A 12272-nucleotide genomic window follows, 5' to 3' on the forward strand; every position below is an offset into this window, starting at 1 on the left:
TTTCTTGACATACAACTACTTATGAAAGACTAGACAGGGTAACATGGCAATATGTTCAGACAGGACACATCTTTGTCATCCTCATTCATACATCACTTCCTAAAAAGCTTATCAACAAGAAACGCTTTACAATCACACGATAAACCCTATTCTTCTTCTCCTCTCCAAGAGCTCTTGTAACTATCGCATCTAATTAATTAAATTTGTATTTTACAATGATTACATTGGCTATTATGTCTACACATTAACCTCACTTGATCGGAACTCCCCTTGGATCTGGCTTCACCGTCTTTTCCTCTGTCATATAACAACGAAAAAAACATTTTAGTACTACTCTCATTAGCCTTAACAGATATTTTGACAAGCAGCCTTGTCTTGTTTAATGTTAAACAAAATTTGGAGAAAGTACACAGCTCTTATCCTAGTCTAGCTTATAGTAGGCACGAGGCTGTCTTCAGAACATAAAGACATAAGTTTCTTCCATGTAAATATTCCACTAGACACTGGTGAATGATTAGACTATGAGTGTTACTAAGCAGTAAAGTTCCATTAACATAACATTATTAGGGGAATCGAACAACATACTTGGAATAGACAAAAAAAAGTGGTGACAGATCTGTTTCAACGGCTTACTCCAGTTCGTTGTCCGTCTAAGATGACAAGTGATCGTTTCGAAGAGCTGATCCTTCCGTTATGCAATGCATGGTCTGCAGTGTCTGACCTGAGATTCCTGTTATCTTCCCTCATGGTTGATACTTCCATCGTAACCAAGTTCGTGATTTTCGATGTACCTGCTTCACAGTCTAATCTATCTAAGAGCCAATGCAGAATCTAATCTATACTGAACAAAACTAATTTATATATTCACCTATCTATATACTAACACTACGGTGGTTGTTATCATACCCTCTCATAGAGAGAGAAGATGCCTAGTAATGTGTTACAAAGCTCTCATCTTTAAGCTAATTACCAGGCGAGTTCATCGGTCTGTACATATAATATTCACAATACTGACACCCATCAACAGTTAGAGTATAGACAATTTAGTAAATGTTTATATATTTTGTTTTTTGTTTTTTTTACAAATTTGGAGATTATATATATATGTGAATTTTTCCAAAACAATTTGAGGGATATAGGCCAATGCTCACCAGCCTATGCTCAGGGCCGGTCCCGACAATATCACATCACATTCTACACTAACTCAAGAACCATCTTATATTACCTGCAACAGGCAAGTCTTCCGCCTTAGAAGATTCGGAGTTAGACGGTGGAGGCGTATGTATCTGCGGCGGGAGCGGTGACAAATCGGAAAACAGAGGAGCGTACAAGTATGCATCGGACTTGAGGTAGGTGACGATACTCCTGACAAGTCTCTTGCTTTTCCTCTTGTGTTTCTTTCTCGCGCTCAGTGGAGTTCTCTTTGCTCCCTCCATGTTCATTCAATCTCTTGTGCTTCGGCAAAACGATGAACGGTAGTGATACCACCGACGAACGACAGAGAGAAGAAGATGAGGACTTGTTTTACAAGTAAGGGCTTAAAGGCCGTCTCGTCACACGTGTCGCCACGTCTTACGATGCTTTGACAGATGGGTGTTGAAGGAAACGACATGTGTGTTTCCGAACTTAAGCTGTACAGATATTTTCTGGATATAAACACACATGTTTTGTAAATGTTCGGATCTCTATGGGCCTAGAGTAAGCCCATAACTAAACATTTTTGGTTTATTGTTCTGAGGCTGAGCTATTAAGTTTACTATTACTTCCCGTTTTAAACTCCATGAAAACCGTTATATGTGAATCCAATCATCCATACTTAAGCCCACGACAAACAAAATAAATGAGATCTATTTGAAACACTAAAAGCTGAAGATGGCAAGAATTTGCAAATCAAATAGAACCGATTTTCTCAATTCGAAGTGGAGCTTAACTTTATTATGACTGAAATGAATATATTATTTGAGGTAACGTAAGATTACTTTTAAAATATAATTTATATATGGATGAAGTTTTTAACCAAACCAAACTTGTCGAACTGAACCAAACTGACCCGAAAATGTTGGTTTTTGGTTACTTCGGTTCGAAATTTAGGTAACGAAATTCGGTTTTCAGTTTGTTTCGGTAATCGGTTAGTTTGATATTCTAAAAAATATCCAAACAATATCAATCTTAACCAAAATTATGAACCAAACTAACCAAAATCCAAACCGAACTAACCAAAATTAACCAAATTTTTCAAATTTTATTCAATTTTAACCAAAATTTTAACCGAACTAACCACAATTTTCTTTTTTGAAACTAAACTAACCAAAAACCAAACCTAAACTTTTCGATTCACTTCAATGAGATTTCTACCGACCTGAAATAACCGCAAGCCTATTTTTATATATGTCATCCTGAAGTTAATTTTTTCTTCCTAAATTTTTTATATAGTAAAATTACATATAAAGTATGAATATTATTACATTACATAAATGAGATTTTGAAAGAGTCATGTTCATTACATAAATGCGATATTTTGAAAGAGTATCCCATCCAATGAAAATACTTTTAAGCATCTACTTTATACGAAAGTGGATTACGGATGCATATACATAAAGTATGTATTAATTGTAGGGGCAAGCCGGTGGCAAAAGCTGGTAGGTAATCGGACAAAAGTGAAGTGCATGGTGGATTGTTGTCGTCGATCGGGTCCAAGTCCAAACGATCAGAAAGCGCCCGTTCATCTAATGCACCCCACTTGCACCATTTAACACCTCTCCTATCGATTTGTATGTAATACAGACACTCGCACATCTGTAGACCGACCAAAATTGTTTCTTATCGCCAAAAGAATAATATCATTTGGTGTATACGTATGGTGTACAAAATTTCCGGAACAATACATATACATATGCAAACATGGATGTTTATTATATATAAAACCCACATGGAATATCTAGGCTATCACGTTTTCCAATACAACAAGGCCCGATGTGACTTATAACTTATAAATCAATCTCCGTCAAATCATAACAGTAGTCGGTAGATGGTAGTTGCTAGTTGGGGAGCTCGAAACTCATAGACTTCACTCATCTTCTCCTAATTCCTCATTTAACGGTCCTTTTTTTTTTTTTCATTTTTCTCTATTTTTGTTTAGTAGTATAGTAAAACTCAAATTTCAAGACTAGCATGTACTCTTAGAACACTTTTAATAGGGGTTTTATCCATTGAAGTTCTAAACTTTTATATATATGTATGTATATATTATATATATATATATGTGTGTAATTGTGGGATCTAATACTTTACGAGAAACCCAATCCAAAGTTTCTTAAAACATGAAAGTTTAAAAATTTTGGGTTGGGTTTTCCTTAAAATAATGAACCTCATAATTACATATGCATATATAATATATACAAACATATATGTATATACAAGTTTAGAACTTCAATGGGTAGAACCTCCAATTGGAGGTGCTGTTACATAGACTTATTGAGTCGACTATATTTTGATCCGCACGTCCGTACAAATATTTTTTATTTTATAAATGTATTTAATATTATTACAAATATTTAAATATATATTTCTGTTTTAGCGTTATATATTGTGTAACTCTATAATATTATTGTTTATATCTCTTATTCGGTATTATTAATATATAGGGATTTGTTTAATACATTAGTTACGATAAAATAACAATTTGAAATAACCAAATAGAGAACCTCCTGCAAAATATGTTTTTTTCTTTAATTTATACATTTTACATATAATACATTTTTAAAATTTATTTATTTATATTATAGAAAATATATATGTTTAATATAAATATTTATATGTTGTGTTAAAAAATATACTTTAACATATATCATTTTAGTATTTTACGAGATTTATAAGTAAAAGCACTATTTTGTTTAAATAATATAGCCCTATTATTTTCGTAACTTTTATACATATCAACATCTATCATATTATTTTAGCAAATTTTATTGATATAGGATATTTTTTGCATGTTATGCTATCAAGTTTTCTTTTTCTTTTTTTAATTAAGATTTCAAAAATTTAGATTACTTTAATTTTTACAACATATATAGTTTGTTTTTTCGTGGTGCATTTCAAAAAGTTATTCTTTATTATCTATGATTTTATCTTTTGTAAAATTTGAAATATTATCATTTTGAGTTTGAATATTTATTTTCAAAAGTGTATATTTTGTCAAGAAAACTTTGTAAAATTACACAACTATTTTTGACTTTGGAATTTGTTTTTGTTACTACATTAATAAATTATTTTATTAAAAAAATTGAATTTTGGGTAATATTTTCTGATTTTTTTTCAACAGATTTTATTATAATTAAAATTAAAATACATTTATAATTAAAAATTGATATTTTAATAATATTTTGAATGATTTATTAAAATTTTATAGTTTTCTAATAACATATTTTTTAAATAGTATATGAACTAAAGGTTATTATATTTTTGTATATAAACATTTTTAAACAATATATTGTAGAGAGTTTCAAAATAAATGAAAAGATAATATATATATATAGATATAAAAGTTTGACCTATGTTAATAAATTTATTTTTGTATAAAAAGATTATATAGTTTACGAATTTTAACCAATTTTAATGATGAGTGGTCATTTATTTAAATGAAACAATTTAAGAATTTTTTTTAATTTACCTATTTAATATAATTTTTTATATTTAATTTTATATAATACAGAATATATTTATAAATTTATAAAAATAGTATAGACTTTTTTTTCTTGTTTTATAATAAAATTGTAACTAACATTGATTTATAATAATATTATACAACTAATTACGAAATTAATTAATGTGTTATTTTATAAAATATTTAAAAGTTTAATAAGATTTTGTTAGATTATTTCTCAACAGATTTTGTTATAATTAAAAAAATAAAAATTTAAATTTAAAGTTGGTTTATTATTAATGTAAATAATCAAATATGTCATATTAATTAATAGTATGACCCTAAATTAATAGATTAGATAGAGTGGATTGTTGGTTTAATTTAAGTTGTCCGGTTTTAATGTAATAGTAATGTCTAATATAATTATATTGGAACTAACTCGATATGGTCTATAAATTAAGTAATATACTATCAAACTTGAAACAGTCCAAAATTTAAATGACAACTTTAATGGTAGATAAAAATAAGATTCTATTTCAAAGAGTAGATTAATATTGGAGGACAAAAAGACTTCACTTACTTAGCATAACATCCTCCATATTTTCAGAATAATTTAAACATTGATATAACCGCTTAATCAATAATTTATTGAAATATATTTGTAAATGATTAAAAGAAAAAAAAACGAATTTTGATAACAAACAAAAAAAAAAGTAAATAAGAATGAGAGGTACCATACTTTTCGTGCCAATCTGAAACAGGTTATAAATTCAAAGTGTGTGGGGTCAAAATGTTTATCATATGACGCTATATGTCACCAGAGAACTATGATACTACTAGTTATCCAAAAAAAAAAACTATGATACTATTGCTTATCTCTCTTAATATGAAATCACAATCTGTTAATATCAATTTACGAATGAAAGATAGACTGGTGCAGATGTCGTTAAACGTCAATTACACATTTACGAGGGAACTAACCCATAAATACTCCTCTTACATGTGATTTCAATCTTATCAATATTGATATCAATTACTAACATAAAGGATAAGAATAATTAACACTAATCCATTGGCATAATGATGGACTTGTACTGAAATTGCCGGTAAGTGCATCTAAATGTAAACATATTTAGGAGAAACACAATCCCATATATACTCATATTATGCGTGGTAGCATTGTAGCAATGTCATCAAAGCTGATATATCAAGTAGTAATCTAAATGATAAGAATAGTCGACTCTAATCATTGATATTACATAACGATGTTTGTTTCTTTCAGATTTAAACGGAAACGACTGTTGACAACAACAGAAAAAATGATTGCCGTATTAAAACAATAACCAACTAATAGTATGAAAACTTGAGAAATTACGTTTTTAATACTGAAAGTTTTAGATGTTAAATCTATAATCTCTATTGGATTCCGAGTCAGCATTTGTAGATTTTGATTTTAGAAAAATCTTTCATATTAAAGGAGGTTAGAATCCAAACACACAAGAAAATAAACTTCTTGTACTGCCAATAAACCATGAACACTTTGATCAATTTACATGTTTCGTTGTAATCTATCTGACTCGTAATTGTATTTGATCAATTTTAGAAGTTTTGGGACAGATAATTAGTAGTATATATAGAAGAAATATCATTGACGTTAGTTGTCGCTGTTACATTACACTGCTATTTCAAATTTAAAAAGAATTTACTGACGTAAAAACAACAATTAGCAGCTATCCTGAAAATAGTTGACAAACGACTATATTTTGGTTCGTCGTCTAAACAGTATAAACAATAAACCAAGTGGAATAGATAAAGGGTCTTCAGTGTTTCAAAAAAAAAAAGAAGATAAATGGTCTTCTTAACTCTTGTAGGCTAACGGCTAATGTACATCAGATGATCAGAATATGGATGTTGGGTGATTTTGTAAACGATTCTAGCCGACTAATAAATGTAATCACTTATATACTAAAGAAGAATGATCGTAATAAATGCATTCACACTATAATAGACACGTGGCAACCTCACAATGATTTGATAATAAATAGGCTAATGCGTTCACACTATATTCATAAATGTGTTTACACTATATATTTCGTATTTTTTAATATAAAACTCACATGCATGGTTCCAATAAAACTTTGGATTTTTCGGTTCGAATCAAAACAAATAACGAATCAAAAGCTAAACTATATATATATATTATTTTTATTGTTTACGGATAAAATTGGGCAAAATATTTATAAATTTTGATTTGATTCGTTATCCGTTTTGATCTGAACAAAAAAAAATGGATATCCGTACCTCTACGAAACAAATCAAATTCTAAAATACAATATAAAAAAAAAAGCAAATCACAAATACCAATATTATTAAGAACAAATATCTAATTCGATCTGTTATATGCATATATATACATATATGTACAGAATTATATATATATATATATATATATATGTTATATATATATATATATGTTATATATATTATAGTTTATATAAGTTTTACAATATTTTTATGAATTAAATTTATTATATTACGTATTAAAATTTAAAAAGTTAAATAATATTTTATTTTTATTTTTATAATAAAATGTTATTATTAAAAAATTTACTTATTTTTAAAATTTTATTTTATCTACGGATCAAATCAGATATTCTTTAAAATTCTAAATCATTTCGGATATCAGAGTCATCGACTATCCATGTGGCTAAAGATTGAATCGACATGAATGCCTCAAAATATCCGGATATTCGATATGTGCCCACCTCTATTTACAGATACAATTTATTTTTCTTTATATGAAAAAAATTCACTAATGTCAAGGCCTTTTTAATTTTTAATTAATTTTAATTTTATCTTTCATGTATTATTTTGAACAAAAATGAAATTTAATATTAATTAACAATATCTTTATATATTTGTCAAATATTTTTATATATTTTTACATACACATACATGTGCACCTTGATGTGAGCACCTTGATGTGAGCAACTTGTGACTAAGTATTTACCATAACTGAAGTATATTTTTTCTTGGAAGGTGAACTGTTTTTTTCTTAGTGCTTCTTTCGCTACTGACAAAATTGTAGTGAAATGATTTGTCTTAATAATTTTTTTTTCTTTTTCTTGAACTATTATCCGTTTACAAACGATGATATGAAGCGATTGGTTCGATATGACGATTATCTAAAATTCATAACATGAAAATAAAAAAATAATAGTAATTTTGGTTTTTACCAAAAAAACTAAAAAATCAAACATTCTAACCGAATAAACCAAAATAAATATTAATTTAAAATAATAGTTATATTTTATGAGATTAAAAACCAAAAAAAAAACAGAAAACAAACCGATATCCAGATTAAACAGATTTAATGTGTTTTTATTAAAAATAACAAAACTAATAATCACATTCCGCGCAAGGCGCGGATTATTACCTAGTCTATATTATAATGATTGAGTTTTTGCTCTCTCCTCAGCGCGCTACGTCAGCATTTTGTGGGTCCCACTTTTAAAAAGTGTGAAAAAGTGTCAAGTTTATGGCTCGAACCCGGGTTATTGAGATATAAACACCAACATTTATACCACTAAACTAAAGGATACTTTGTACATTGATGGTCGAAACTAATATATATTTATGAAGGTCGGAAACCCTTATTTCTTCGGCTTTCTCTGTAGGCCGGGCCTAGGGAAGGAAAATAATATAGATTATTTTGAATTAATTTCCTGATTCTTTGTTGAATAATATTATTTGCAGATTCTGTGATTCATGAGTTTATTCCCGCCGGACGTGCTAATCATTACATGCCATCTTTGAAAGCTGGTTCCATTGTGTAAGTCGATCGTTTTGGGGTTGATAGGTGCTCAAGCATGTACAAGATAACTGATCATTCATTCCTCATTTGTTTCATCTCACCAACTATTATTGATGAAGTCATCACGGATGCTCCTAAGATCAATCTCCAGTCATAATTAGATTGTTTGACAATTTCCAAGTGATTGCGAACACAAACCTAGAACTCCCAGTTATATTATCATATTGCATCTGAGTTTATATTATGTTTCGATATCATAACTGATTTTTAAACTCGCAGATGTGGTTGAGCAAATCCGTTCTGTCCAGGGCTCTGACCTTACCAAAGAAACAACCCGAGTAGTTATCTGATCCGTAAGAAACAATCAACACACAATTCCCTTTATATTATTATCTATATTGTGCTAAAATCAATAATCAAAAATATTTCCTACCCAAAATATATGGTTGTCTATTTATCTTCCTTACTTATCAAACTAATTTTACACAAACATTTATTTTACAGTTTAAAAGAAACCACAACATCTCAAACAATCAAAACACCAAAAATTAGAATTCCAAAAAAGACAAATCATTAATGATCACCTCTTTTTTTTTGTCTAATCTTAGAAATAAACTTCAAAACAAATATATCAAATCAATCACCTCAACTAAAACTCAACAACACATACATCGAGTCAACTAAACAAATACAAACTACACGGCTAACTATTTAACAATTTATAAACTTACTTTCGCAAAGAAGAAGACGAAGACGACAACCAAGATCAGTGAAATTATCTAAACAAAAAAACAGAGTAGATTACCGAACTCTGATGAATACAACTAACAATGATTTTTGTTTACATATTACCCATCAAATAAAAGAGAAACAAACACAACCAAACCAGAAGATACAAGATAAAATCCCGACAGACACAAAGACGGCAACAACATCTCCACCTGCTCACTCCTCTTGTCTTATAAAAACAGCTTACATGTCCAATGTCAACAGGTCAATGTTATTGTCTTCTTATGAGAAATACATAAATTCGTTTAAAACTCATTAATGCCAAAATACTCAGAACTGTCACACATTTTATAGTTATTTCTACAAGTCTTCATGTATTTGTTTTAAAGGTTCGGTAAGAGCAAAACGTTTAAAAATAAAAAAGAAACATATAACAGACATAATAAGGATAATAAAAATTATTACTTAATACATAAAACTTACACAACTAAACTGGAGAAAAAATATCCAGAAAGAAAAGGTACTCTCAACAACTTTAATATAATTTATGTACTCTTAATAGTAAAAGAAACAAATTAAAAAGACAAACAAACAATAAGTTTCAGTGACACAGCAAACAACACCACAAACTATATCAATCACATTACTGACACAGTTTAGTACTTCATAAGTGGAGAACAATGCATACAGAATTCATCATCACAATTCAAACCCTATAACAATAAAAAGACTTGAAAAACAACTTGAAAAACAACTGAAAACGCAAAATTCACAACTACAATAACCCTAGCAAATATTGAGATGAAACAAAAACTTTGTCCACAAGCGATGCCCCTAGTGTATATAATATATAATCGAGGAAAAGAAACGTTTTGTGGATATGTTTTTTTTTCAGAATGATTTGATGACCACTTTTTTAAAAAATAAAAAAGATACTGGAGGTTACAAAAACATTTATAGTATATGATCCGACGTGTAAATTCCTAACCTACTAAATAAAAGTCTTACAAATTAAAAACCGGACGGGCTAAGAGCATCTCCGAAAGAAATTTCATAACTTCAGATATATAGTTTTTTGCTTTTCAAAAAGAAATTTCAAAACTTCATATTTAAAGTTTTAAGAACTAAAATTTCTTATTTGAAGTTTCAATATTCAAAACTCTAAATTTGAAGTTTCATCTTTTTATTTTCATTTTGATCCTTATAACTAATTACACATCATATTTATGATTCTTAAGTATTTTCTCATTTATTATTTTAATCTTATAACTTTTGTATATCATAAATATTTCTATTTTATTTTTATAAATTAAAATATTACACTTAAAATTAAATTAAAATTTATATATTTTTAAACTAGAATTGGACAATAAGAATATTACAAAATAAACTTAATAAATTTTTTTAATAAAGATACTTGAAGACATAATTACTGCAGAAATTTAAATATTACAACAACACTAATAGTCTAGTAAATTTTATCTGGAACCTCAAAAATATTGTCCAAGCAAATTTTGTGTAACCGAAGATGGAGCATTACAGAAATAATTTTGCAGAATATGTGATATTTTACTTGTATTTTAATATTTAATTATGTATTTCTATTTATAATTTTATATTTTAGTGTAAGAATTTATCAATTTATATTACTGTAATATTTTTATATATGTGGTAGTTATTTATAAAATTTTTATGGATTTATATTAATTTTGACAAATATGAAGATCATAGTGTAAATTATAAATATTTTTGAAGTTAAATTTGAAGTTTTGCTTTTGGAGAAAAACACTTTGAAACTTCAAATATATAGTTTTGCAAACTCTTAAATATAGAGTCTTTTTAGAGATGCTCTAACTACCATAAAGTATTGATTACCACCAATGGTGGACGTATGGTAGCAACGGGGTCACGTGCCCCCGGTTTATTTTTTATTTTCTTAACGAATCTTGTGATTGTGGTTAGGACAACGGTCATTTCATACCCAACATATCGCGATATATTCAATTCATACCCGACTTATATGATCGTGCTAAAACATACCTGAACTTCCAAAAATTTCAAATAACATACGTAATGTTTATTTTTTGGTCAAATCATACCTCAGCTAATCAGCTGACACATCATCTAATTTTTCTGAGCTAGATGCTACGTCAACTAATTTTGCCGACGAAGATGCCACTTGTTCATTTTTTTGAAAAAGCAAAATAATCATTTTATAATAATATTTTTTTAGAAAATGTAAAATTTATAAATTTTTATCATTTAGTAAAACTAACATATCATAAATATTTTAAATAAACACAACCATAATTAATCGAGAGTAACACGACTGCAATACTAGCATTTAATTTGAATAATTACAACACATATATAACTCTTATAAGGACGGTATTTTGATATGATCGAAACATTTTCAAATCTATCTCTTATATAAGATTAAAATTTAATTATTTAATTATTTTTGTTAATTTCACTAAATAATAAAATTTTACATTTTCTAAGAAAAATATTTTTATAAAACGACTTAAAAAAATGTGCATGTGGCATTTTCGTCAGCTCCAAATCAGCAAAATTAGATGATGTGACAGCTGATGTGGTAATTGTGGTATGATTTGGTTAAGAAAATAAACATCAGGTATGTTATTTGAATTTTTTGAAAGTTCATGTATGTTTTAGCACGGCCATATAAGTCGGATATGAATTGAACATATTGCAATATGTTGGGTATGAAATATGAAATTACCGTTTTCCCGATAATGGTTTATAACTCATTCAAATCCTATGCTAGTGCCCGCAACTAGTTCAAATTCTATGATGGTGCCAGACTGGATGGTGCCCCCCATCTATAAACTCTCCTAGATCTGCCACTGATTACAACAAATCCGTCGAGCCCATCTGCAATTTTGCTTGAATATATAAATAGAAAATTTGGAATGCATCTAAGTATCCTAAGTTCCTAACGTAACTCATCCCAAGATACATGACCATTGTGACAGTGGATAGAGCGACCTATGGCTCAGCGCGTAAACTTAGACCATGCACGCATAAGATAATTCGGGATACATGTGCACCGGATAGCTCAGCATG

At 28.5% G+C, this 12272-nt stretch overlaps 1 protein-coding gene across 6 annotated transcripts; it reads right to left on the minus strand.

The window, feature by feature from the left end:
* LOC106316835 lies at positions 1–1485 on the minus strand. 6 transcript variants are annotated; one of them, XR_001264989.1, is made up of 3 exons: positions 1226–1485; positions 586–791; positions 1–297 (listed from the first exon to the last, which is right to left on the minus strand). XR_001264989.1 is itself a non-coding variant. In XM_013754699.1 (3 exons), exons 1-3 carry the CDS (start codon positions 1440–1442, stop codon positions 283–285), a joined length of 390 nt encoding a protein of 129 aa, XP_013610153.1. In that variant the 5' UTR covers positions 1443–1485; the 3' UTR covers positions 1–282. The 6 variants fall into 6 exon arrangements, 3 of the variants coding, with proteins under 3 accessions (XP_013610153.1, XP_013610152.1, XP_013610151.1); XR_001264990.1 differs by having other exon boundaries at positions 586–794; XR_001264988.1 differs by having other exon boundaries at positions 586–803.
* Between the last annotated feature and the right edge of the window lie 10787 nt (positions 1486–12272).

The sequence above is a fragment of the Brassica oleracea genome, chromosome C9 (assembly GCF_000695525.1).
Source record: "Brassica oleracea var. oleracea cultivar TO1000 chromosome C9, BOL, whole genome shotgun sequence".
NCBI classification, from domain to species: domain Eukaryota; kingdom Viridiplantae; phylum Streptophyta; class Magnoliopsida; order Brassicales; family Brassicaceae; genus Brassica; species Brassica oleracea.

What these genes read in the sequence shown, in the direction of transcription:
- LOC106316835 (XM_013754697.1), bottom strand. Translation starts at nt 1,442, where the DNA reads ATGAACATGGAGGGAGCAAAGAGAACTCCACTGAGCGCGAGAAAGAAA. An exon ending in GGAAGACTTGCCTGTTGCAG is followed by an intron (nt 804 to 1,225) that starts GTAATATAAGAT and finishes TAGATAGATTAG; the next exon opens with ACTGTGAAGCAGGTACATCG.